The sequence below is a fragment of the Mustelus asterias genome, chromosome 16, assembly GCF_964213995.1.
Source record: "Mustelus asterias chromosome 16, sMusAst1.hap1.1, whole genome shotgun sequence".
NCBI lineage: Eukaryota > Metazoa > Chordata > Chondrichthyes > Carcharhiniformes > Triakidae > Mustelus > Mustelus asterias.
Genome location: NC_135816.1, coordinates 13944582 through 13972548, shown reverse-complemented (window position 1 = coordinate 13972548; position 27967 = coordinate 13944582). Strand labels below are relative to the sequence as shown.

The window sequence follows — 27967 nt, the reverse complement described above, 5'->3', positions numbered from 1 at the left end:
GTGTGGATCAGTTCAGGGTGAGTGTGGATCAGGTCAGGGTGAGTGTGGATCAGTTTAGAGTGCGGATCAGTTCAGGGTGAGTGTGGATCAGTTTAGAGTGTGGATCAGTTCAGAGTGAGTGCGGATCAGTTCAGGGTGAGTGTGGATCAGGTTAGAGTGTGGATCAGTTCAGGGTGAGTGTGGATCAGTTCAGGGTGAGTGGATCAGTTTAGAGTGAGTGTGGATCAGTTCAGGGTGAGTGGATCAGTTTAGAGTGAGTGTGGATCAGTTCAGGGTGAGTGGATCAGTTCAGGGTGAGTGTGGATCAGTTCAGGGTGAGTGGATCAGTTTAGAGTGAGTGTGGATCAGTTCAGGGTGAGTGTGGATCAGTTTAGAGTGTGGATCAGTTCAGGGTGAGTGTGGATCAGTTTAGAGTGAGTGTGGATCAGTTTAGAGTGTGGATCAGTTTAGAGTGAGTGTGGATCAGTTCAAGGTGAGTGTGGATCAGTTTAGAGTGTGGATCAGTTCAGGGTGAGTGTGGATCAGTTCAGGGTGAGTGTGGATCAGTTTAGAGTGTGGATCAGTTTAGAGTGTGGATCAGTTCAAGGTGAGTGTGGATCAGTTTAGAGTGTGGATCAGTTTAGAGTGTGGATCAGTTCAAGGTGAATGTGGATCAGTTTAGAGTGTGAATCAGTTTAGAGTGTGGATCAGGTTAGAGTGAGTGTGGATCAGTTTAGAGTGTGGATCAGTTCAGGGTGAGTGGATCAGTTTAGAGTGTGGATCAGTTCAGGGTGAGTGGATCAGTTTAGAGTGTGGATCAGTTCAGGGTGAGTGTGGATCAGTTTAGAGTGTGGATCAGTTCAGGATGAGTGTGGATCAGTTTAGAGTGTGGATCAGTTCAGGGTGAGTGTGGATCAGTTTAGAGTGAGTGTGGATCAGTTTAGAGTGAGTGTGGATCAGTTCAGGGTGAGTGTGGATCAGTTTAGAGTGTGGATCAGTTCAGGGTGAGTGTGGATCAGCTTAGAGTGTGGATCAGTTTAGAGTGTGGATCAGCTTAGAGTGTGGATCAGTTCAGGGTGAGTGTGGATCAGTTTAGAGTGTGGATCAGTTCAGGGTGAGTGTGGATCAGTTTAGAGTGTGGATCAGTTCAGGATGAGTGTAGATCAGTTTAGAGTGTGGATCAGTTCAGGGTGAGTGTGGATCAGTTTAGAGTGAGTGTGGATCAGTTTAGAGTGTGGATCAGTTCAGGGTGAGTGTGGATCAGTTCAGGGTGAGTGGATCAGTTTAGAGTGAGTGTGGATCAGTTCAGGGTGAGTGTGGATCAGTTTAGAGTGTGGATCAGTTCAGGGTGAGTGTGGATCAGCTTAGAGTGTGGATCAGCTTAGAGTGTGGATCAGTTTAGAGTGTGGATCAGCTTAGAGTGTGGATCAGTTCAGGGTGAGTGTGGATCAGTTTAGAGTGTGGATCAGTTCAGAGTGAGTGTGTGTGGGGAACGGAGTGAGCTTTGTCACCCCTAGAAATGTTTGGTTACATTTTGGCCGTACAGTCATAGGCTGAAGGAACCATTAACTCCGCTCCTCCCATAACCCATGTACATTCTGCCCTTCCATGGGCTTTACCCACCATTTAGTCTCCATTGTGTTAGACTCTACTCCACATGTTTAATCCACTACAAATCATACAGACTGACAAGATCCCAGAATCATCACATGCTTAAAGTTCAGCAGACAATAGAAGCAAAGCTTGAGAAGTCTCAGAGGATTTTATTGAGACTTTTGAGGTCCCAGATTATGGAGAAAATGTTCAACATGACCCTAAACATGACAAGAGGATAGGAAATTGGAGATGGGATGAATGGTCAGATAAAACTCTGCACAGGAAGGAAGAATAGGCACCCAAAAGAGCAACTGCACACACACAGAATGAATAGATTCGATAAAACTGCGCCAAAGTACTTGAAAGATGTGCAGGTTCGGTGGATTGTTTTATTAGTCACAAATACTAACACTGCAATGAAGTTATTGTGAAAATCCCCTAGTCGCCTCACTCTGTTCGGGTCCATTGAGGTAGGATTTAGCATGGCCAATGCACCTAACCAGCACATCTTTCAGACTGTGGGAGGAAACCAGAGCACCCGGACGAAACCCACGCAGACACGGGGAGAACGTGCAGACTCCACACAGATAGTGACCCAAGCTGGGAATCGAACCCGGGTCCCTGGGACTGAGAGGCAGCAGTGATAACCACTGTGTCACCGGGCAGCCCACATTTGGGTATGTTAAATTGCCCCTTAGCGTCAGGGATATTAGCAGGGTAAATGCATGGGGCTATGGGGATAGGGCCTGGGTGGGATTGTTGTTGGTGCTGGCTCGATGGGTCGAATGGCCTCCTTCTGCACTGTAGCGATTCGATGATACTGCACACACACAGAAGGGTGGAGAGATCAGAATGGGCTGGGAATGGGCAGAATGGCTGAAATTGCTACACACAATTGAGAAACAATTGGGGTGAGTTGCAGCAGCAAATAATAGCCATCAGTAACAGGAAGCTGAATGGACATTTGGTGAGGAGAATGAATGGAAGCTTATCATAATCAGCTGGTGGATTTATTATTGAACTCTAGAAAGATTCAATTACCTTTCCTGCTGCTGCATTTTCCCAAGATCTTCCCGGATAAGGAAATCCATTCACCCACTCGATATGAAATCCACTCAGATCTCCCTCATGCTATAACATTGTTCCTTCAAATATTTGAACCCAAGTCCTGAGTTCTGCTCGCAGCGTTTAGTTTTGAAGCAGTATTTCAGATTCTATGAATGATCTATGAGGCCATTACCTCATTCACAACTTAGCCATTCTAAACTGGAGATCAGAGTTGTGGCCCTCTTAGCACTGTGCCCAGAGCTTGATTGAAAAGGACAGGACGGGATATAATTCAATCATTTTTCACTCAGTCTATCCAGTGCATTCTATTGTTAAAATGTTTTTACTCCATTCTTAGTTACAAAGCCAATGCGCAGGGTGGACCAGGGAAGCCCAAATCCATCTCCTTGCTCCGAATTCAAATTGAATCCAATTCATGGACCCCACCAGAGAGACAAACAAGATAAGGCATCGCATGCCACCCTGGGCTTAACCTTAGCCAAAAGGCTGAGAAGCAATAAAATCCACATTCGTCCCAAAGCTAGTCATGAATGATTTTGATGTAAGTGCATTCATTCACTGAATGGACTGGGGAACTGCTGAGGTTTGAACCCAAGATCTCTTCTGTTTAATCAGACAGGCATATTAACTAAGTGATTAACATTAACATTATCATTAACACAGTGCCGAGTTTCTGATGGCTTGGTTTTATCATTCAAATGGTTCATTGGTTTGAGGCCATAGGTTGGGCCATGAATCTTTGGCACTCTCAAAAGGTGTTGGGAGCAGAATCTTTGAATATTTAAGGCAGGTTCTTGATAAACAAGGAGGTGAAAGGTTATCGGGGTGGGAATGTGGTGTTGAGGTTACAATCAGAATAGCTCGAAGGGCCATGTGGCCTACTCCTAGTTTATTTGTCTCTATCGACCTTTTGGCTAAGATCAAGTGTAGTATCAATGTGCTGCACTTGGTTGAAGTCATGGGGTTACACTGAGGCTTCACTTGAAGCAATTTTTTAAAGCGGCATCTTGGCCTTTTGGCTAAGATGCAAATGAGATCAAACCTTGGAGGAGGTGCAATGCCTGCACCAATCAGCTTGGATCATGTAGATCAGGAAGCCCAGGAAGTGAGAGGCCGGTCTTGTCAGCTTGGATCTGAAATGTCTCACTTCATAGAAATCATAGAAACCCTACAGTGCAGAAGGAGGCCATTCGGCCCATCGAGTCTGCACCGACCACAATCCCACCCAGGCCCTACCCGACAATATTTACCTGCTAATCCCTCTAACCTACACATCTCAGGACTCTAAGGGGCAATTTTTAACCTGGCCAATCAACCTAACCCGCACATCTTTGGACTGTGGGAGGAAACCGGAGCACCCGGAGGAAACCCACGCAGACACGAGGAGAATGTGCAAACTCCACACAGACAGTGACCCGAGCCGGGAATCGAACCCGGGACCCTGGAGCTGTGAAGCAGCAGTGCTAACCACTGTGCTACCGTGCCGCCCCGTCACTTGCTGAGACTCTGATTTGGACTTTGATTGGATATATAACCAAAAAAAAAATTGTCTCTATGTAACTGAACCCATTTATGCACCTTGCTCCGTATTCCAAGAAGTCTTCACCCCCCCCCAAAAAAATCTGTTGTGAGTACAAAACTGAATGGAGTGATTTTAAATTGATCTCCACTGCAATCTAACCCCTAACTCCTGAGTGCTCATAGCTCTCTCTTTAGTTCTTCCTTTTGAGCTCAGCCTGATGGGAACTAACCTTTGCATCACAGAACTGTTACAGCGCAGGAGGCTATTGGGGCCATCGCGTGTACACCGGCTCTCCAAACAAACATCATGACTTATTGCCACTCCTCAGCCTTTTCCCCATACCCCTGCACACTGTTTCTATTCCAATATTTATCTAATACCCTTTTGAATGCCTTGATGAAATTTGCTCCCACACACTCCCAGGATGTGAAAAAAATCTTTTTCTTACATTGCATTTGCTTCTTTTGCAAATCACTTCAAATCTGCACCCTTAATCCTTTTACGAGGAACAGTTTCTCCCTAGCGACTCTCTGTCCAGCCCCATCATGATTTTGAGGAGAGGTCACACGACACCAGGTTATAGTCGAACAGGTTTATTTGAAATCGCAAGCTTTTGGAGCGCTGCTCCTTTGTAAGGTGAAGACTATAACCTGGTGTGGTGTGACCTCTCATCTTATCTACCCCAGTCCAACACCAGCATCTCCACATGATTTTGAACATCTCTATTAAATCTCCTCTTAGCTTTCTTCTCTTCAAAGAGAACAGTCCTAATGTCTCCAAATCATTGAAGTTTCTCATCCCTGGAACCATTCTTGTTGACGTCTTCTGCACCCTTTCCCATTGTTCACATTCCATTGTGATGGAGAAATTCTACAACACCGAGCTGTTAATTATGCTGAGCTCCCTAAAAGAAAGTTATTTCCACTTGCGTCCATGAGGCCTCAAGGCGTATTCCTCAGGTCAGGAACTTCTGGGCCCAGATCTTCTCTGGCAAGACACAGAATCCTTATAGTCAGGAGGCCACCATTCAGTCCATCAAGTCTCCCAGAGTTTCTCGGGTCATCCCTTGAACATGAAGGGGTAATTTAGCATCCACCTAACCTATACATCTTTGGACTGTGGGAGGAAACCCGACACAGATAGGAAGAACATGCAAACTCCACAGTTACCCAAGTCTATAAGCAAACCCAGGACCCTGGGGTTGTGAGGCAGCACTACCTTTAACATCACAAAATAAATCGTCTGTTCTCCTAGGGTTCTAAGTGAGATTAGTCGTGCCAATGCTATGTACCTTTGCATCAAATAAACCTTGCAGTTTCACAGAAATTGTAGGAGTCAAACAAACCATAGCTAAGAAATGCAAAGATGTATCATTCTTGTGTTAAAGATACAAGGCAAGGTCATTTAGTTCGTTATCAAAACTCATATTGCAGTTTCTGCTCAACTATGAATGGCTGAAGGGGGGGGGGGGGGGGGGGGGGAAACAACTTGCATTTGTACTGTCTCATGGCTGTAGAATTTCTCATGGTGCTTACCACCAGTAAGCTTTTGTTTTTACACACAGGAAGATCCTTTTATTAATTCCCACAAAATTCAGTTTATTTGCACACAAAATGCAATGGGAGGGTTTGCAACATGATCTCTACACTGCGGAGCGGAGGGGAAATAGATAAAGGGTACAGAGAACACAGAAAATAAATATTGATTCATACAAGTTCCAAAATCAAGAATCAAATGAGGTATTCTTTCTTGGAAGTCAGCAAGCTGATGTTGTAGAATTCATTTTTCCCAGTGATGCTGACTTCACAAAATGAGGGTGTTGAGTGCCTGGAAGAAGCTGCCAGAGGTAGTAGTAGAGGCAGGTACAATTTTGTCTTTTAAAAAGCATTTAGATGGTTACATAGGTAAGATGGGTATGGAGGGATATGGGCCAAATGCGGGCAATTGGGACTAGCTTAGGGGTTTAAAAAAAAGGGCTGCGTGGACAAGTTGGGCCGTTTCTATGCTGTAAACCTTTATGACTCAGGCAAATGCACAGAATTTCCAACAAAAGCAATGTAGATGGGGCCAGGTGTTCAACCTGGGCAAAGCTCCTTTGTGAGGCTGCTAGTCAGGTGATAAAGAGCAAACGGCCATACAGTTCAGCAAGGCAATATTACTGGTTCCACAAGTCACATGACCCCAATCTCCCCATCAGGACTTCAAAGAATCTGCTTTAATTGTCTGGATCTTAAAGACCGTTAAACATCCCAACCCTCAGGAGGTGACAGGAATGCTTGAGGGGCCTTTTGTCTCAGCAGACCCCATGTCTCCTGCTGGCACTAAGTTATAAATGCAAAAGGGCCTTTGTATAGGTCTGTGAAATTGGACTGTGCAGTTCCCAGTGGCTCCTTGGGCAGAATGAGGTGCATATTGGAACCAAGGGAAAATGCTGGAAAATCTCAGCAGGTCTGGCAGTGAGAGAAAAGAGCCGACATCGAGTCCACATGACCCTTTGTCAAAGCTCATGCATATTGATTTATTTTGTTGAGGTCACAGACAAACAGACATAGATTCAGCTTTAAAATTTAGAAATAGCAATGAGTAGATACATATTTTATAAGTACAATGGTTAGTCATCCAACTTTCCTAAATGCACACTCAGAATAGTAAGCCCAATATTCAGAGACAAAAATAAAATAAAGTCAATCCCCATTAAAACTTAGAACAGTGCTTTTATTAATGACAAAGAACTTTAGATATGCATTCCTGGAACGTTACTGCTTAGTATTGCTTCACTTATGTAAAACTAGTATTGATCCTCTCAAGCAGAGTATGGTGCCCAACTTTATTCCCATGTCTAATATCTTTATACATATACAAGCACAATTCTGATCATTCACTACCCAAAAGGACACAGTTTAAAATGTTACATATTTACACCAAAAGGTGCAACGATTTAAATAATTAAATTGCAACTCCTGCAAGGAAAAATCCATATCAGGCAGCAAGGATGTGGGTGAAATTAATCATATTATACAATGACTGATGGTCAGCTCCAAGCTACTAATAAACCAAGATCATTGATTGGAAGTTAAACTGTCAATGGGATGCAAAGTATTGAGAAGTTCATGAAAAGACTGACTTCAGAACAAGTATTGGGTACCTGCAGCAAGTTTCTCTACCTCAATTTATGTCCTAAAGCAGGCTGACAATTGAAGTATTGAACTTCACTTGCGTAGAGATGCTGTAGAAAGAATTGCAAAACCATGGACCAGTATCCTCCTGATGTGGAGATGCCGGCGTTGAGTATCCTCCTACCAAAGGCTTTCTATCCAGACTGATTTTTCCCATCAACTTAAAGCTTCAATCAGCCAAGTTTGCTCTTGGACGAGGTCTCCCGAAACCCAAAGTCACTTAAGTGCTTCCTAACTCTTTGGAAGTTAAGCTGGCAATGGGTCCAGTTGAATGTCCTTGTTTCAATCCAGTCAGTACGACAATGATCCTCATTCCAATCTAATTTAATCACACACGGGAAGTAATGTACACCCGGTGCACATGATCCTAATTTCTCATTTAAACACTAGAGCTCATGTGTTATTAGTAACAATGTTATCCTTTGTAGAGGAACCATCTTATTTTAAGTGAAACCATTAAACTATAAACAGAGAGGCACTGACTGCACGATTGTGAGGGCACACACGGACAGTGCGCAAAATACAGAACTACAGTAATGGATTGGGATCAGCTGCTATTTCTGTTATCCTGTTGTTTGCAAGTTACTTTTTTCTTCACAAACGGTTGGCGAAACCAGAACTGTCGATTCTCCCAGATATTAACAACCACGTGATCAGAAAATCCGACAGAATTTATAATTCAATGCTCACAAATAGGATTAGAGGGATAAAGGCACATTCATAAATTAATTCACATAATGAGGAAATTTATCAATGCATATTCAAATGAAAAACTTGACCCTTTTTAAAGTAGGGAAAACTCAGAAGTCTGGAGGAAGATGGTTTACAACAACCCGTTTCTGTGGTATGATGACCTTCTTCAGCACATCATTTGATCCAAAATGTCAGAATCTCAATTCCACTCAAAATGCCTGGAGACTTGGAATTAGACTTCAGATCCTCAGAGCTGCAGGGCTCAAAGTAAGTTTGTGCTCCCTGTTTAAAAAAAAAATTCATACACAAAATGTTACAGCAAATATTGATCTATGGAGTATTACAACAAGCAGATGGGATTAATAAATGTACTGGTGACAATTTTCCAGACCATAAACTTCACATTTGATTAAGAATGAAATGAAACTAAAATTCAGAACTGTTCCAAAATTCAATGCAATCTATCATTTGGATAGAAAACAGGAACTTCAATCATATTTATATGAATGTTTACATGGGCCATGAAGCAGGCTGATGACAAGTTAGCTTATACTCATTGTGGAGGACATAAATACCGGCACTGCTTAACATTAAGGGGAGTTTGACAATCTCTTTAAAATTAGAATTGTGGAAAGGTCAGGGAACATCAGCGAATGTGAGGGGAGACAATTAGACAGCGCTGATAAATGAAAAAAGGCACGTTTCTGCCTTCACTCAAACTCCTCATTTCATTCATCAGGTTCCACCTTAATCCCTCAGGAAGGAATAGAGTACAAATCTAACAGCAAATCAACAGATAAGACAAGAGGTTATAAAAATAATGAAAGGATATAACAATACTTTTCACTGTATATTAATACATGTGACAATAATAAATCAAATCAAAGAAATGGCAGCACAGCGGCACTCCTTTCCTAACAGCATTGTGGGCATGCCCACACCTCATGGTTCAAGAAAGCAGCTCTTCCCAACTTTCTATGGGTAATTAGGGATGGGTCATAAATGCTGGCCTAAACAGCAATACCCCATATTCCATAAATGAGTAATAAAACAAAACCCTGGCCAATGACCTGAAAGCCTGCTGGCCAAGGCCGCTCTCCGATATCCTAAGATTAATACCATCAACTCTCGGTACAGAGTGCCAATGCAACGTATAAAGCCAATGGAGCTAATTATGTATCCAGATTGGCCGAGTATTTGAATATATTTAACAAGTTTACCTTCTCTCAGTGGTGTTGTGGGAGCAATGTTCTCTTTCACAGAGTGTTTGAAAGCTTTGGCAGGATCAAAGCGCTTGATGCCCTGAACTTTGCGACGCTGCTCTTGATATTTCTGCTCAGTTAGCTTCTCCTTGGATAACTGGGCTCGAAGTTTTGTCAGCTCCTGCCAGGTAGAACAGCCAGATCAAACATTTCCTCGCTTTAAAGTTATATCGCCGTAACTTCCTAATTACAAAAACATTGATTCATACAACATTCAAGTCAAAACCCAAACATCATTCTAGAATGCAAACAGATGTGGAAAGTTGCTCTGGCAAAGGAAGCAGCCCAGAGCAAAACTGGTACAAGTTGTGAAAAGGACATGAGTCTGCAAAGAAATGTAGATAGGTTAAGTGAGTGGGCAAAGAGTTGGTTGAAGGAGTAAAATGTGAATGTGTCCACTTTGGCAAGATGAGTAAGAAATCTCTAAATGGAGAGAGCGTGCAGAATTCGATGCACCAGGGCATTCGGTACCATAAATGACTAAGTTAGTAGGAAGGTAAATTAAATAATTGCATTTATTGCAAAGGGAATGGAATATAAAAAAGTAGAAAAGTTTTGCTCCAATTCTGCAGAGCATTTTTAACTCCACATCAAGTACTGAATAGGTTTGGTCTTCTTATTTAAGAAAGGTGTCATGATGATGGAGAACAACACCATGAAATTATACACAGCAATGTTAGACTTTAAAAAGGCCAGAGTTTTTTTGTCTTAAAATGGGTCAAACCCATGGAATAAATCAGGAAGGTGCAGTTAGCCACTGACAGGATTGGCTGCAGGGTGTTTCTCCAAGGAACAATGGGACCCCTCCCTGTGATTCAAAACCAAGGTACTTCTAAAGCAGCCAAAGACTGTCTTTACTAGTTCAAAGGAACATATTTGCAGTCCCATTTGGAAGACCCTGGGTATAACTGCCTATAATGTGGAGATGCCAGCGTTGGACTGGGGTAAACACAGTAAGAAGTTTCACAACACCAGGTTAAAGTCCAACAGTTGGACTTTAACCTGGTGTTGTGAAACTTCTTACTATAATTGCCTAGACAAGATTAGTGGATTCCAGTCCTCTTGAAACATACATAGGAAGGTGTTAAAAGCCTGCTTGGTACTGGTCTGCTGGTGTTGGTCTATCAGTCTGTGTACATGTGAAAAAAGCAGCTGCCAGTTTCCCCACTAAAAAGGTGTGTGATACAGTGAGCAAAGCCACCTTTTGCAGAAACATCTAAAACTCTGACTATTCAGTCAGCAAAAGGATCGCAGCTGAAAAATAAACAAATCTCTCACAGAACACCTGAATCAAAGATTCAACTATTCAACTGCAAAAGTCAGCCATCCTGAAATCAGTCCATAATGGCTGCAACATTCATTATATACTCCTTGGAACTCAAGGACTGTTCCATATAATTTGTTCTTTTTATTTACTTATTATTGTACTTAATTCTCACTTCTAATCCAGATGAAAGTAAAGTAGATGCATGTGTTTTATCATGGATGGTTGTAACAAAGGACATATTGCATTAGAATTTATAAAATTCACAATGTAATTTGAGTTTAGTTCAGTAGAAATAGAAACCGGGCAGTGCAGGAGGCCAGTCAGCTCATCAAATCTGCACCAACAATCCCACACAGGCCCTTTCCCCGTAACTCCACATATTTACCCCGCTAATCCCTCTAACCGACGCATTCCAGGACACTAAGGGGCAATTTATCATGGCCAAACAAACTAACCCGCACATCTTTGGACTGTGGGAAGAAACCAGAGCACCTGGGGGAAACCACACACAGACAGTGTTTGAAAGCTTTGGCAGGATCAAAGCGCTTGATGCCCTGAACTTTGCGACGCTGCTCTTGATATTTCTGCTCAGTTAGCTTCTCCTTGGAATTGAACCTGGGTCCCTGGCGCTGAGAGGCAGTAGTGCTAACCACTGTGCCACTGTTAAGTCTTGAAACTAATTTTATTTATAACACTTTGGAAACTGAAAGCTTAGTCTCAGTTGGAGGAGATGGAGGCGTGTTCAGGAATTTACTGACCAGGAATATTTTACATTGGTGCGCTCAACTCAAGTTCTGAAGCAATACCGACAGTTGGTGTTTCCAATCTACAATTCCTACACTGTGGAATAGACAGGCTTTAAACTTCTACGTAATGGTCCAATAGTTATTTTATCTTGAAATGGTCAGTCTATTGCTGTGCAGAGGATTGAGCCAGTGAAAGCATGCTGATCTGTGCCAAATTAGCTGATCAAGCCAAGGAAAATGGAGTCTTTAACCTCATCCAAAATCAGATTGGGCTCAAACAACCTCAGTCCAACAGCATCAGTGCAACATGGTGACCACTGTGGTAAACTACTGCAAAGAACCAGGACCACCCTGCAAGCCCCTGGTCTGTACCCAGCAAGGGGTCAACACAGTTAATACAAGAGGAGCACATTATAGTGCAACAGTCCCTCTAAATCACAGAAACCAGATCAAAACCCTGTGCCTTCTGAAAATTCAGTCATCTTTAAGCTCTCCTGTGCAGTGCAGGCTGACTGAAGAGAGAGATTTGCAATGCGGAGTCTATAATATGATCAATATTTTGAGGTTGGTTACTTTGACACGAGCAGTTGTCACGGAGCTGCTAAAGCTGCTTACCTGCTTCAACTCCACATTTTCCTGCTTCAGCTTCATTACGTGTTTAATCTTCTGTTTCTGGTTTTGATGCCCAAGTAATTTAACGTAAGCTTCACTCAGTTTATTCAGCTCTTCCTGGGTAGCTCCGTGTTCATTGAGGAGGCAATTCTTTTCCCTTTCGAACGAGTCAAGTTGCTCCTATTCACACAAAATAGTTTAAAAAGCACAGATCAGGTCCACCAGCAATTTCACATCCAAGCAAAGGCACAGACCAAGTAACGAACCTCAACATACACAAAAAGAAAAATGGTATAAGAGTGCAACTTTCTGGGAGTCCTAAATGTGTGTAGAATGAATGATATATTTAAACTACAATTATCTATTTAGATCTCTCTGTGGATAGTAGCAGAGACCAAGCATTTATCAATAGGGAAATAGCATGCCATCAGTTACTCCTAGCACAATTCACTTATTGGTTACTTACTAACAAGTTCCCTAGTGGAGGCCTGTAACCATGTTTAAATTAACCAGCTTGAAGCAGGAGAAAGTGCTGTTTCTACTACAATGTCAAAGCATTACCATGCTAAATTGACCCTTAGTGTCCCAAACTGTGTAGGTTAGGTGGATTATCCACAGGGGCGGGTGGGGGGCGTATGTGCCCTGGGTAAGATGCTCTTTGAGAGTTGGTGCAGACTCAAATGGGCCGAATGGCCTCCTGCTGCCCTGCAAGGATTTTATGAATTCTATGCAGATGGTGTTTTTTTTGCAGGCCCTGCAGTGATACCAAGACACCAAAAGCCCACAACACAAAAGTAGAGAAGCTTCCAAAAAACTTGTACAATGGTTGAAATGACGACTCCTGAAATGGTTGTTGCACGTGAGTCTTCAGTTGAATGACTGGACGTGTCTACAAAGTAACAAACGTGTATTAATACATTAAATTAATACATATTTAACGTATTAATACGTTACTATAATGTATTAATTAATATGTTAATTAATTTTAATTAAATGTAATTAAAATTAACATTTAATTACACATTAATAAACGTGTAATAGGTATCATACACCTATTAATATGGTAAAGCATGCTTCCCAGTAGCATAACGTTTCCTTATTCTAATCATAAAATATTAACTTCTGTGCTATTGATTTCAAGCTAATGTTGGAAGGGAAGTTATACCTGGAAAGGTTTAACTTTGTTGTGTAACTCTTCATAAAGCACCTGCCATTTCTGTATTTCAGCTTTTAGCTCCATGACCAAACTCTCATCCACAGCAGCACTATTGAAACAGAAAGAAATTAATTTGGAAAACAAATTTGTATTCTCAAGCCAACCTTCTCAATTGCATAGAGGAAATACTATTTGTATTGCACCCAGTAGGTGTACATTAAATCACTGCAAGGTCCGTAAGCAACATATAGACCTAGCAGGCAAGGACCGACATACAAATTTCTCAATTGTAATTCAGCAGTCTCAGTTGGAAAGTCACAAGTATGGAAATTTGATGATTACTGAGCCATTTATACTTATTGATAAAATAGATCTAGACCAGAGCTCCAAATTATGTATTCAACACAGATAGCAGTATTGTTACCAGTAAGAGCGTTAAGTTAGTAACTATCCATTATTTGGGTGCCTTGCAGCAAAGTCATCTTCACACTTCCTCTCAACACCCGGTTACCGTTGGAATTTATATTAACACAGGGGCATCGCATCCCAGAATAGGCTGAAAATATTCTTTTTAATCCTGAAATTTTCCGCTACACAATTTCCCTCTTCATTTAGGCTTCCCCAATTTAAAAGAAGAAATCCATTAGCAAGCAGAATAAGCCAGCGTACCCTTGTCCCAAACACAATGGTCAAACTTGGACAATTTGAAAATAAATAAACAATTGATATTGGAAACTCAGAACTGACTGTAGATACAATCCACTAGTCACTTTGAAACCTCAGAGACTCAACCATACACAGCAAAATCAATTGAACATTATGCTTGTACCTTTGTTTCTCCACTTCCTGACAGGTCTTGCTCTCTTCCAATTGCGCTTGAAGTGCCATTACTCTCAGCTTACAAACTTCATCCAATTTTCTAATCTCAGCTTCCTTCTGAGCAAGCTTTGTCTGTGCTTCCAGCAACATTCTTTGTGGAAGAGGAATAGAAAAAGGAATTCCATGTTCATTAACGCTTTGAGTCTGCACTGACTGAGAAGGATCTCTGCAAACTGGGAGCTTGACAGTTCTCTAAAGCAGATAAAATAGAAACCCTTGGCTTGGGAATAGGTTACAATTTTTAAAAGTAATTCTTTCGTATTTTGTTAGTAAATATTTCACAAACTACAGTTGACTAAACAGCAAGCTGCATTCACCATAGTACCAATCAAAAATAGTTCAGTCAGCTTAATTCTAGATTTACATGACAATCTACATTAAGGGCGGCACGGTAGCACAGTGGTTAGCACTGCTGCTTCACAGCTCCAGGGACCTGGGTTCGATTCCCGGCTTGGGTCACTGTCTGTGTGGAGTTTGCACATTCTCCTCGTGTCTGCGTGGGTTTCCTCTGGGTGCTCCGGTTTCCTCCCACAGTCCAAAGATGTGCGAGTTAGGTTGATTGGCCATGCTAAAAATTGCCCTTAGTGTCCTGAGATGCGTAGGTTGGAGGGATTAGTGGGTAGGGCCTGGGTGGGATTGTGGTCAGTGCAGACTCGATGGGCCGAATGGCCTCTTTCTGTACTGTAGGGTTTCTATGATTTCTATGAAGTGGTGTAAATGAAGTTATATGATTGCTTTAAGTACTTAGACAAGGAACAAAAGCTCACTAATACTTTACATATACACTGCAGCAACACACAAGGAATGTGTGCCGAATGTGGAGTTTGATTTGCTGACAAACCATTGTGTTTTTTTCCCCCAGAAGTATAAGGGCAGGTTAAAAGGGATGGGAGCAGGAAGCACAAGTGATATTCATGGATCAAGCAGCCTCTTAACAATAAACAAGATCAAGTGTAGTTTTGACATCCTGCACTTGGTTGAAGTCATGAGGTTACACTGAGGCTTCATTTGAAGCAATTTTTTTAAAAGCGGCACCTCGGCCTTTTGACTAAGATGCAAATGAGATCAAGCCTTGGAGGAGGTGCAAAGTCTGCTCCAATCGGCTTTGATCATGTAGATCAAGCCCAAGACAGGAAGTGGGATGCCTGTCTTGTCAGCTTGGATCTGGAATGTCTCACTTGCTGAGACTCTGAATTGGACTTTGACTGGATATAAACAATAAGCAGCATAATGCATGGCTATATTTTTTGACTAATGTCCATAAAAGCTACACTAGACTTGAACGGGATTTGTAAAAACTAGGAGGTATAGGTGGGCCCACTACGAAATTAAGTTAAAATCCTAGCATTTTCACTAATGGGAACTGAATTGACGTTATGTTGGCCATATTGAACTATATACCTTGCATATTCTTCTTTTGCTTTCTCTTTGGATTGCTGGATCTCTGTTAACTGCTGCTGCTTATCTTTGGTTTGATCTTGTAACAGTGCAACTTCCTTCAACAGTGTAGCATTGTTCTCCTGGAGGCATCCCACTTTCTCAGTTACAGACAGCTTGTAGCTAAATAAAAATGACAGCAGTTAGTGTTCTTCAGCAGGAGTGACAGTGACAAACTGCAGCTTCAGAATACTATACAAATTAACTAGACAACATACACCCACAATGCACAGTACTTCCCAACTCACTACAAAATACCCTACCATCAGGACAACCATGCCAATATAAAGTCAGTGGAAATATTTGATCAACATCACTCTAGATAGATGGAAAGAAACTCAAATCGTAACTCCTTCATTCCATTACTGGCAACTTTGAAAATGTAAGAGTAAAACTTAAACAGCTACCCCAAAAGGCACTTATTACAAGGTGGCATGTTGGCACAGTGGTTAGCACGGGGATCTTTATGATGTGGAGAGATAGGGATTTAAATTAACATTCCCCAGTCTATTTAAAAATACATTTTGTGCAAGAAATCAACGACACAAAGTCACCTTGCCATCACTTTGTGTTCCTTCAAGGACCAATCGAACATTTTTAGTCAGTGATACACAGTAGTGTATATGCCTTCATACCTTGCAAATTCTGCTTCAGTGTCTCCTAGCTGCCTCAGTGATTTACTCTGCTCCTCACGTAGCTGACTGATAATTTTGCTGTGGTTTTCATTAATCTTCTCCAGTTCAGCATTTTTCCTATTCGGAGAGAAGTCAAACTAGACACTTAACGCAGAAAACAATAGCTTTTATGCCAATGGAATTAACTTGATATTGCAGAGTACAAGTCTTTACTGTAGTCAAACTCCAACCAGGGGAAAACTAGAACAGTTTGGATACTAAACTGCTAAAATGTTTTAATATGGTGGCTAGAAACTCTGTCCACTGTTCAGAAATTTTGATTTCAAATCACAAAGGCGACCCTACCATCAGGACAACCATGCCAATATAAAGTCAGTGGAAATATTTGATCAACATCATTCTAGATAGATGGAAAGAAACTCAAACCTTAACTCCTTCATTCCATTACAGGCAACTTTGAAAATGTAAGAGTAAAACTTAAACAGCTACCCCAAAAGACACTTATTACAAGGTGGCATGTTGGCACAGTGGTTAGCACTGCTGCCTCACAGCGCCAGGGAGGTTTGATTCCCAGCTTGGGCCACTGTCTGTGTGGAGTTTGCACATTCTCCCCATGTCTGCGTGGGTTTCCTCCAGGTGCTCCGGTTTCCTCCCACAGTCCAAAGATGTGCGGGTTAGGTTGATTGGCCATGCTAAAATTGCCCTTAGTGTCCTGGGATGCGTAGGTTAGAGGGATTAGTGGGTAAAATATGTAGGAATATGGGGGTAGGGCCTGGGTGGGATTGTGGTCGGTGCAGACTCGATGGGCCGAATGGCCTCTTTCTGTGCTGTAGGGTTTCTAAGATTTCATTAGTGTGAATGTAAGCCGACTTGTGACTAATAAATAAACATTATAATTGATACACTCTATGCCTTGAAACCACAGACATCCACTAATGACAATTTTCCACATACCATCAGTTCACCAGTTTAAAACACTGGTCATACAGCCAAGTGCAAGGCAGAAAGTAAAAAGAAAACTGGTGTTATGGATATCACTTTTCCAACATGCATTGTGTCATAAAAACTCAGGAATCGAATGCTTGCACTGTCCAATCACAGGATTCTCAGCTAAAACAAGAAAACGTGAAGGAATAGGGCCTATAAAAGGTGAAGGCGGGAAAATCAGTACGGAACCAGTAGAAATGGCAGAGGTGCTTAATGAGTATTTTGCCTCGGTTTTCACAGAGGAGAAGGACATGGGTGGATGTACTGTGGGCTTGCGGTGGACTGAAAAGATTGAGTATGTGGACTTTAACAAAGAGGTTGTGCTGAAATCTTTGAATGGCATCAAGATAGATAAGTCGCCGGGTCCAGATGGGATGTACCCCAGGTTACTGTGGGAGGCGAGGGAAGAGATTGCAGAGCCTCTGGCGATGATCTTTGCGTCGTCGATGAAGACGGGAGAGGTGCCGGAGGATTGCGGATGTGGTTCCTATTTTCAAGAAGGGGAATAGGGATAGCCCAGGAAATTACCGACCGGTGAGTCGAACCTCAGTGGTTGGTAAGCTGATGGAGAAGATCCTGAGGGACAGGATTTATGAGCATTTAGAGAGGTTTAGTATGCTCAAGAATACTCAGCATGGCTTTGTCAAAGGCAGATCATGTCTTACGAGCCTGGTGGAGTTCTTCGAAAATGTGACTAAACATATTGACGAAGGGCAAGCGGTAGATGTGGTTTATATGGATTTTAGCAAGGCGTTCGATAAGGTCCCCCATGCAAGGCTTCTAGAAAAAGTGAGAGGGCATGGGATCCAAGGGGCTGCTGCTCTGTGGATCCAGAACTGGCTTGCCCAAAGGAGGCAGAGAGTGGGTATAGATGGGTCTTTTTCTAAATGGAGGTCGGTCACCAGTGGTGTGCCCCAGGGATCTGTTCTGGGACCCTTGCTGTTTGTCATTTTCATAAATGACCTGGATGAGGAAGTGGAGGGATGGGTTGGTAAGTTTGCTGACGACACGAAGGTTGGTGGGGTTGTGGATAGTCTGGAGGGATGTCACAAGTTACAGAGGGACATAGATAGAACATAAGAACATAAGAAATAGGAGCAGGAGTAGGCCATCTAGCCCCTTGAGCCTGCCCCGCCATTCAATAAGATCATGGCTGATCTGACGTGGATCAGTACCACTTACCCGCCTGATCCCCATAACCCTTAATTCCCTTACCGATCAGGAATCCATCCATCCGCGCTTTAAACATATTCAGTGAGGTAGCCTCCACCACCTCAGTGGGCAGAGAATTCCAGAGATTCACCACCCTCTGGGAGAAGAAGTTCCTCCTCAACTCTGTCCTAAACCGACCCCCCTTTATTTTGAGGCTGTGTCCTCTAGTTTTAACTTCCTTACTAAGTGGAAAGAATCTCTCCGCCTCCACCCTATCCAGCCCCCGCATTATCTTATAAGTCTCCATAAGATCCCCCCTCATCCTTCTAAACTCCAACGAGTACAAACCCAATCTCCTCATAATCCAAACCCCTCATCTCCGGTATCAACCTGGTGAACCTTCTCTGCACTCCCTCCAATGCCAATATATCCTTCCTCATATAAGGGGACCAATACTGCACACAGTATTCCAGCTGCGGCCTCACCAATGCCCTGTACAGGTGCATCAAGACATCCCTGCTTTTATATTCTATCCCCCTCGCGATATAGGCCAACATCCCATTTGCCTTCTTGATCACTTGTTGTACCTGCAGACTGGGCTTTTGCGTCTCATGCACAAGGACCCCCAGGTCCCTTTGCACGGTAGCATGTTTTAATTTGTTTCCATTGAGATAGTAATCCCATTTGTTATTATTTCCTCCAAAGTGTATAACCTCGCATTTATCAACGTTATACTCCATTTGCCATATCCTCGCCCACTCACTCAGCCTGTCCAAATCTCTCTGCAGATCTTCTCCGTCCTCCACACGATTCACTTTTCCACTTATCTTTGTGTCGTCTGCAAACTTCGTTACCCTACACTCCGTCCCCTCCTCCAGATCATCTATATAAATGGTAAATAGTTGCGGCCCGAGTACCGATCCCTGCGGCACGCCACTAGTTACCTTCCTCCAACCGGAAAAACACCCATTTATTCCGACTCTTTGCTTCCTGTCGGATAGCCAGTCCCCAATCCACTTTAACACACTACCCCCAACTCCGTGTGCCCTAATCTTCTTCAGCAGCCTTTTATGGGGCACCTTATCAAACGCCTTTTGGAAATCCAAAAACACCGCATCCACCGGTTCTCCTCCATCAACCGCCCTCGTCACATCTTCATAAAAATCCAACATGTTCGTCAAGCACGACTTTCCCCTCATGAATCCATGCTGCGTCTGATTGATCGAACCATTTCTATCCAGATGCCCTGCTATCTCCTCTTTAATAATGGATTCCAGCATTTTCCCTACTACAGACGTTAAGCTGACCGGCCTATAGTTACCCGCCTTTTGTCTCCTTCCTTTTTTAAACAGCGGCGTAACATTAGCCGTTTTCCAATCAACCGGCACTACCCCAGAATGCAACGAGTTTTGATAAATAATCACTAACGCATCCACTATTACCTCTGACATTTCTTTCAATACCCTGGGATGCATTCCATCCGGACCCGGGGACTTGTCCACCTTCAGTCCCATTAGTCTACCCAGCACTGCCTCTCTGGTAACATTAATTGTATTAAGTATTTCTCCTGCTGCCAACCCTCTATCGTTAATATTTGGCAAACTATTTGTGTCCTCCACCGTGAAGACCGACACAAAAAACTTATTTAAAGACTCAGCCATATCCTCATTTCCCACTATTAACTCCCCCCTCTCGTCCTCCAAGGGTCCAACATTCACTCTAGCCACTCTATTCCTTTTTATATATTTATAAAAACTTTTACTATCATTTTTTATATTAATTGCTAGCCTAGCTTCATAGTCTATCCTTCCTTTCTTTATCGCTTTCTTAGTCTCTCTTTGTTGTTTCTTAAATTTTTCCCAATCACTTGTTTCTCCACTATTAGGATGCAAGACTGGGCGGAGAAGTGGCAGATGGACTTCAACCCAGATAAATGCGTAGTGGTCCATTTTGGCAGGTCAAATGGGATGAAGGAGTACAATATAAAGGGAAAGACTCTTAGTACTGTAGAAGATCAGAAGGACCTTGGGGTCCGGGTCCATAGGACTCCAAAATCGGCCCCGCAGGTGGAGGAGGTGGTTAGGAAGGCGTATGGTGTGCTGGCCTTTATCAATCGAGGGATTGAGTTTAGGAGTCCGGGGATAATGATGCAGCTATATAAGACCCCCGTCAGACCCCACTTGGAGTACTGTGCTCAGTTCTGGTCGCCTCATTACAGGAAGGATGTGGAAAAGATTGAAAGGGTGCAGAGGCAATTTACAAGGATGTTGCCTGGATTGAGTGGCATGCCTTATGAGGATAGGCTGAGGGAGCTCGGTCTTTTCTCCTTGGAGAGACGTAGGATGAGAGGAGACCTAATAGAGGTATATAAGATGTTGAGAGGCATAGATCAGGTGGACTCTCAGAGGCTTTTTCCCAGGGTGGAAATGGCTGCTACGAGAGGACACAGGTTTAAGGTGCTGGAGTGTAGGTACAGGGGAAATGTTAGGGGGAAGTTTTTCACAGAGGGTGGTGGGCGAGTGGAATTGGCTGCTGTCAGTGGTGGTGGAGGCAAACTCAATAGGGTCTTTTAAGGAACTCCTGGATGAGTACATGGGACTTAATAGGATGGAGGGTTATAGGTAGGCCTAAAAAGGTAGGGATATGTTCGGCACAACTTGTGGGGCCGAAGGGCCTGTTTTGTGCTGCAGTTTTCTATGTTTCTATGAGACAGGGCAACAGACGGGCGGAAGTAACAAAGATAAATGTGGGAATGATTCAGGGAGAGAACAACTCCCTTTTATCCTGCTTGTGGGAGTCCCTGGGCTCTTAGGAAACCTTTTCAACAGCTGCTGGTAACAAACTAGGAATAAATTCTGAACTTCAGGGAACCAAGGAAAACCAAATATCATAAAGTCACATAAAATGTCACATGGTCAGAACATCTCATGGGCAAAATCCAGAAATGCCAACCAGAGTTGGCAAATCAACTCCACCAGTATGTCAGGTATGTGTGTGCTAACAGCTCCATTTAAATCCCCATCACTTAAAACATTAGCAGCTGCAGCAGTACATTAAACACCCTGATTCAGTTGCTATGTCTCCAACCCTACAATGGCCTGAGCTTGCACAGGCTGTCAAAGTAACAGATACTACGATCAGGACCTAGCCCCTCACAATGGAAAAAGGACCTCAAACAGAAAACGAGAAAGGAACACTGTGGAAGACACTGCCAATCCCAGAATGTTTTGCTCATCGGGTTTTCTAACAATGAAACAACTAAGAGATGCAATCCTTTTAGGCGTCGCTAGTTTCTAGGTTTCATTAGAATGAGATAATACAAGTCGACTGACTCAGCCAGCTCTCCCTGTAGCCCAGCCAGCTCTCTCGCTCTCAGCTCGTTCTCCTTCTCCAGCTGTTTGGCCAACTCTTCAGCCTCCACCTCTTTTAGCTGCAACTGTTCCAGCTCATCAAGAGCACCCTCCAACTCCTCCTCCAACAGAAGCTTCTCCTTGGTCATTTCTTCCTGGAAGATTTCAAGCTTCTGGCGTAAAGATTCAGAGAGTTCCTGCAGAACAAAGCACAAGAGTCAGATCAGTTTTTAAACACAAAGCAAATCAGAAATTACACAGTCATAATGAACTAATTGAAAACCGTTCCCCTGCAGTTCTGAGCAGTTGTTTAATGCTGGCAGCTTTAAACCAGGATTGGCCTGCCAGGTATAAATGTCATACTCTGAAGCAGGGTGTAAACGGAACTAATTTGGTATCAGGGCAGTCACTCTTACCTCACTTTCTGGAGTTCAGCTCTTTTGTCCATGCTAGGACCAAGACAAAAAGAAATCAGGAGCTGTGCAGCCCTGGCGAACACAAACTTTTGAAATGTTGCTATTGTAATGCAGGAAATTAGCTGCCAGTCATTTTGCACATAAAATCTCAAAAACAGCAATGGTATATAGTGACCAAATCAACAGCTTTAGTGATTATTGGGCAGGACACTGGGGAGAAAATCCCCTGCTCACTGAGCACCACAAGAGCGCGCCTCAGTTCAACATTTAAGAAAGAAGGCAAGTATCTCGTAGGAAAAGGAGGCAGTTCGGCACTCCCTCAGTACTACATAGAAATGTCTGTCTCGATTATGGGCTCAATTTGCTGGACCTGGGCTTTAAATCATGACCTTGTGACTCAGCAGTAAGACTGCACCCGACGGAGGCACATATGAGAATTCAGAATTTACAATATGCCACATTCACTCCTGTGCATGAAGTTAGACGACAGTTACAGACCATACAATTCCCTGTGCACACTATTCACATTATGATAGATCATACAAAGTACATAGAACATAGAAAGCCACAGCACAAACAGGCCCTTCGGCCCACAAGTTGCGCCGATCACATCCCCACCTCTAGGCCTATCTATAGCCCTCAATCCCATTAAATCCCATGTACTCATCCAGAAGTCTCTTAAAAGACCCCAACGAGTTTGCCTCCACCAGTGGAGTTTGCCTCCACCACCACCGACGTCAGCCGTAGGGCGAGATTAATAACCAAAAAATCAAGGCAGTGATAAATTTTACACATTGAATATCAAGTGTGATTTTCTTTTCAAAGTGAAAAGCCAGACCCAAACAGTAACCCAAACATATATCCTGAACCATAAAACAAGGTAGTCATTAAGCTACCCAGCTGCTGGGAAACAGCTAGCTATTAGGGCGGCACAGTGGTTAGCACTGCTGCCTCACAACGCCAGGGATCCGGGTTCGATTCCCAGCTCGGGTCACTGTCCGTGCGGAGTTTGCACGTTCTCCCCGTGTCTGCATGGGTTTCCTCCAGGTGCTCTGGTTTCCTCCCACAGTCTGAAAGACATTCTGGTTAGGTGCATTGACCCGAACAGGCGCCGGAGTGTGGCGACTAGGGGAATTTCACAGTAACTTCATTGCAGCGTTAATGTAAGCCTTACTTGTAACAAATAAACTTTACTTATTATTCAGCTGCCCTTTTAGACCATATGTGGTATAGGTACACACGGTGCTGTGAGGAAGGGAGTTCCAGAATTTTGATCCATTGAGGGGATGACAATATAGCTCCAAGTCAGAATGGTGTGGGGCTTGGAAGGGAACTTGCAGGTGGCGGTGTTCCCATGTGCCTGCTGCCCATTTTTCTTTATGCTTAATTATGAGAAGTACTCAGTCAAGGAATGCCTCCTGGTGTAAAGGATGCCCATTAAACTGCGTACATCCTTCAAGAGGATGGCCAATAGTACGCATCACCTTTTATCAGACTGGGATCTGCACCTCTCCTCAGCAATGAAATGGGAATCAACATCATGCTTTGACTAAAGTTCTACTCTCCCAAGTGGCACCAACCTTCCTTCACTCTGCACAAAGCAATAGTGGAACAAATTAAACTAAAAAAGATTAAGACTAGAGGAGAAAGTAATTACGCATGCAGAGATTCGGTATGAATCATAAGGTACATTAGGTTCGTGTGATGCAAGTGCAGGAGCGGCTGTGTTTTCACAAGCTCTGGCATGACTCAATCATAAAGTGCAGAAGAGGCCCTTTTCGGCCCATCAAGTCCGCACTGACACATTAGAAACACCTGAATTCTCACCTAATCCCATCTGCCAGCACTTGGCCCATAGCCCTGAACGCTATGATGTGCCAAGTGCTCATCTAGATTATTTTTAAAAGAATGTGAGGCAACCCGGTTCTACCACCCTCCCAAGCTGTCACCACCCTCTGGGTCAAAAGGTTTTTCCTCACATCCCCCCTAAACCTCCTGCCCCTCACCTTGAACCCATGCCCCCTTCAACAGAGAACAGCTGTCCCTCATCTTGTATACCTCGATCAGGTCACCCCTCAGTCTTCTCTGCTCCAACGAAAACAACCCAAGCGTACACAACCCCTCTTCATAGCTTGTGCCATCCCACGCAGTATCCTGGTGAATCTCCTCTGTACCCCTCCAGTACAATCGCATCCTTCCTATAATATGGCGACCAGAACTGCACACAGTACTCTAGCTCCAATATAACTTCCCTGCTTTTGTAATCGATGCCTCGATTGATAAAGGCAAGTGTCCCATGTGCCTTTTTCACCACCCCACTAACATGCTCTTCCGCTTTCAGAGATCTGTGGACAAACACTCCACGGTTCCTTTGTTTCACAGAACTTGCTAGTGTCCTACCATTCATTGAGTACTCTGTCAAATTACTCCTTCCAAAGTGTATCATCTCACACTTTTCAGAGTTAAATTCCATCTGCCACTTATCTGCCCATTCCATCTTGTAGCCCAGCCTCACAGTTTATCACCCGGCCAATCTTTGTGCCATCCGCAAACTTACTAATCCTACCCCCCACATAAATCAATGTCATTTATATAAATGACGAATAACAGGGGACCCAGCACAGATCCACGTGGTAAACCACTGCACGCTGGCTTCCAGTCACTAAAGCAGCCTTCTGTCATCACTCTGTCTCGTACAACTAAGCCAATTTTGAATCCACTTTATCAAACTACCTTGTATCCCATGTGAATTTACCTTCTTTACAAGTCTCCCACATGGGACCATGCTACTCATCTTTTAATCTATTTTTAAAAAATCCTGATTATACAATCCTTTCATCCTGATGTGCATAATCTGTGCGATATTGCAGGAAAGGAGCGAGACCTGCTCTGTTATGAGCTTTGACATGGTGCAAGAATCCTTGGCTTATTGGATCTTATACATAAGAGCGCACACTACCATGCCATGTACTGATGGTGGTATCCTGATGTCCCCCTTTTCGTGGGGCATTCTTTCATTGCTTGGAGGTCTTGGGATGCTGAATCAAGTCCCAATTGGTTATACTGCGCAGCTCTGTCTTGGTTACCCTATGGAGGAGGCCATGCACCATGATGCCATGTGCTTGTGGCTCTATCCTGAGATTCCCCCACTCCCTCATTATCCATACAAAAAGAGATGCCGACTACAATGATTGATAACCTGAATCATTTGTATGGGTATTGCTGGTCTTTTCCGTACATGCAGAATAACGATCACTCTAAATTGCACTAGATTTTGGGGATTTGTTGTGTCTTGTGGTAAAATGAAAAACACTCAAGAAGAACATTTATTAAAAAGAGTGCAGACAGTTCCTGCAACCAGTCTCATTTTCCATAACATTTACCTCCTCTTGTTTGACAGAGGAAAGTTCATCTCGCTTCTGCTGCAGATCTTGCTCCATTTGATTCAGTTTTTCCTTCATTTCAGACAATTCTCTGGTGAGACTTTGCTCCTTCCTGTTACATTCTGCCGCTACGTCTTCTATAGAAAAAAAGTTAATTGCAGTAAAATTGCAACGTGGTTACAGTTATGTAATAACCATACTGCGTCCTTGTGTTGGAGAACAGGTTGAGCTCCTTGCAGTGAAGTGGAGCTCACACTATATCCAGCATTAATATCGAACACAAATGGATGTTCGTTATTTCGACTAACCTGCAATTAAGTGCAACTTTTAAAAAAACACTCCCCTCTTCCTAAGGTACCAACTCCCAGTGGGGTACAGTTTAAGACTTCAAATGCAAGCCCAGAATAAACTGTTTGCCAGTTGAAATGATGAGCGAAGCAGCTTTCAACTATTTCCAGCTTAGTGCAGATACAGCGGGCAGTGCATAATGCTAATACGTTTGGGTTTAACCCAAAGGGCTCACAATTAAACCCCAGGTATTGACAAAAGTCACTAAGACACCACTATATTGTCACTGTGTGGATTTTGCACGTTCTCCCCATGCCTGTGTGGCTTTCCTCTGGGTGCTCCAGTTTCCTCCCACAATCCGAAATACGTGTGGAGGGCGGCACAGTGGCTAGCACTGCTGCCTCACAGCGCTAGGGACCCAGGTTCAATTCCGTCCTCGGGTCATTGTCTGTGTGGAGTTTGCACATTCTCCCCGTGTCTGCATGGGTTTCCTCCGAGTGCTTCAGTTTCCTCCCACAGTTCAAAGATGTGTGAGTTAGGTGGACTGGCCATGCTAAAATGCCCCTTAGTGTTAGGGGGCCTAGAGTAAGTGCATGGGATTATGGAGATAGGGCATGGGTGGGATTGTGGTTGGTGCAAACTCGATGAGCCAAATGGCCTCCTTCTGTACTTCTGTAGGGATTCTATAAACTAAATAAGCAGAAACCACAACCCTATTCTTGTACAATATACCAACTTCTGGTGACTGGTTACACTGAAGTGCATTGTGGCTTAATATCCATTACATTCTTAATAAAATGTTCCAAAGGCAGATAAAATTCATTTTTAGTGCAATTATAAATCACCAACCAAGAGTTCAATTTCCAGCAATGACTGCCCAGATGCCAAATTTTCACTTGTAACCGGGTCAGACTTTTCAAAAAAATGGACAAGTTTCGACAGTAATTTTAAGCAGCAACACATTTGACACAATGACAATGCGACTGATTCAGAGTTTATGGCATTTTCAGAGAAAGACGAGAGCATAGGTGGTTATGAAGACAGATAACCTCCAATACATGTCAGGCATTAGTCATTCTTTAATAATACTACTGTACCTTTGTCCTGTGCAAGCTGCTGGTATTTTTCATTGGCTTCTTTTATCTGTTTGCAATGAATCTCCTCGTTCTGCTTCAGACAGTTTTTGAGATCGAGTATTTCCTTTTCCTTCTGAACAAGCTGTTCCTCTGACTGACTGACCACCTCCTTTGATCGTTCAAGCTGCGCCTTTATCTGACTGAATTAAATGACAGCTTTTTAAAAAAGCATCTGTACTCAATTCTAAATTTATAAAAGTCTATTCCATTCTATCATCAAATTGCTAAATGCGCATTATCAGTAGGTTGATAATATACCATCCCATCCATTGACTTCGGGTGGGATTCTCCGGTTTTGGGGCTAGCATAGCCGGAGTTTCTGAATTTACTTCAAACTGAATTTCAGTTGATGGAAATTGCTGAATTATGAATTAAGTGACCAAACATTGCAGGCATATGGTACAGCTGCCTTGTTTTAGATATTTAGGTTTTCTACACTGATGGGCAATTCAATGGGTGAATGTCTTTGAAGGCGCAAGGATAGAAATTCCAGTCTGTGCACCAGGGTGCATAAACCCACAACATGGCTAGCATTCAGATTACGGGCCCTAGCCGTAGTGATGGCAGGAACATCACTCATTTTTCCTTTTTACTTAACTTGAACAAAGGGAAACCAGGAGAGAGTTGGTGAGTGTGAGAACGGGAGAGAAAACAGCGATAAAAAAAAAAAGAGTTCAGTTTGGGGTCCACTCAAGTCACCATCCAATGGCAGCTTTGGAAGTACAGATGCCGGTGCGACCTCAGGACTGTGAAATTCATATCTGAAGGAAGGTGTCTTGGAAACCATATCAGAAAGTGACTGGCATCTATGGAACTGACCCCCAGCATACAATCATGAAGAAAAAACAGAAATAAATCTGAATACTGGAAAGTTAATCTTACATCCCAAAACTGTACAATCTCCTTACTTGAGAAAAGGATATACTTGCACTGGAGGGGGTGCAGAGGAGATTCACTAAGTTGTTTCCGGAGTTGAGAGGGTTGGCTTATGAGGAGAGACTGAGTAGACTGGGGCTATACTCATTGGAATTCAGAAGAATGAGGAGAGATCTTATAGAAACATATCTTATCCATTCCCTTCATAATCTTATAAGATAAGAATGGATAAGAAGCAGGGAAGTTGTTTCCACTGGCATGTGAACATGAACTAGGGGGTATGGCCTCAAAATAAAGGGGAGCAGATATAGGACTGAGTTGAGGAGGAACTTCTTCACACAAAGGGTTGTG

At 43.1% G+C, this 27967-nt stretch overlaps 1 protein-coding gene across 2 annotated transcripts in view; it reads right to left on the bottom strand.

Moving 5' to 3' along the window:
- Window positions 1–5744: 5744 nt before the first annotated feature.
- Window positions 5745–27967, bottom strand: part of hmmr (hyaluronan-mediated motility receptor (RHAMM)) — a 47158-nt gene continuing 24935 nt past the window's right edge. For both annotated transcript variants that reach the window (XM_078231556.1, XM_078231555.1), the window contains 10 exons: window positions 26702–26880; window positions 25317–25453; window positions 21500–21714; window positions 16029–16145; window positions 15358–15516; window positions 13907–14047; window positions 13087–13186; window positions 11925–12101; window positions 9255–9417; window positions 5745–8316 (listed from right to left, as the gene is read on the bottom strand). In XM_078231556.1, coding sequence (XP_078087682.1) covers window positions 8297–8316; window positions 9255–9417; window positions 11925–12101; window positions 13087–13186; window positions 13907–14047; window positions 15358–15516; window positions 16029–16145; window positions 21500–21714; window positions 25317–25453; window positions 26702–26880 — 1408 coding nt within the window. In that variant the 3' untranslated portion in view covers window positions 5745–8296. The remainder of the gene's footprint in view (window positions 8317–9254; window positions 9418–11924; window positions 12102–13086; window positions 13187–13906; window positions 14048–15357; window positions 15517–16028; window positions 16146–21499; window positions 21715–25316; window positions 25454–26701; window positions 26881–27967) is intronic.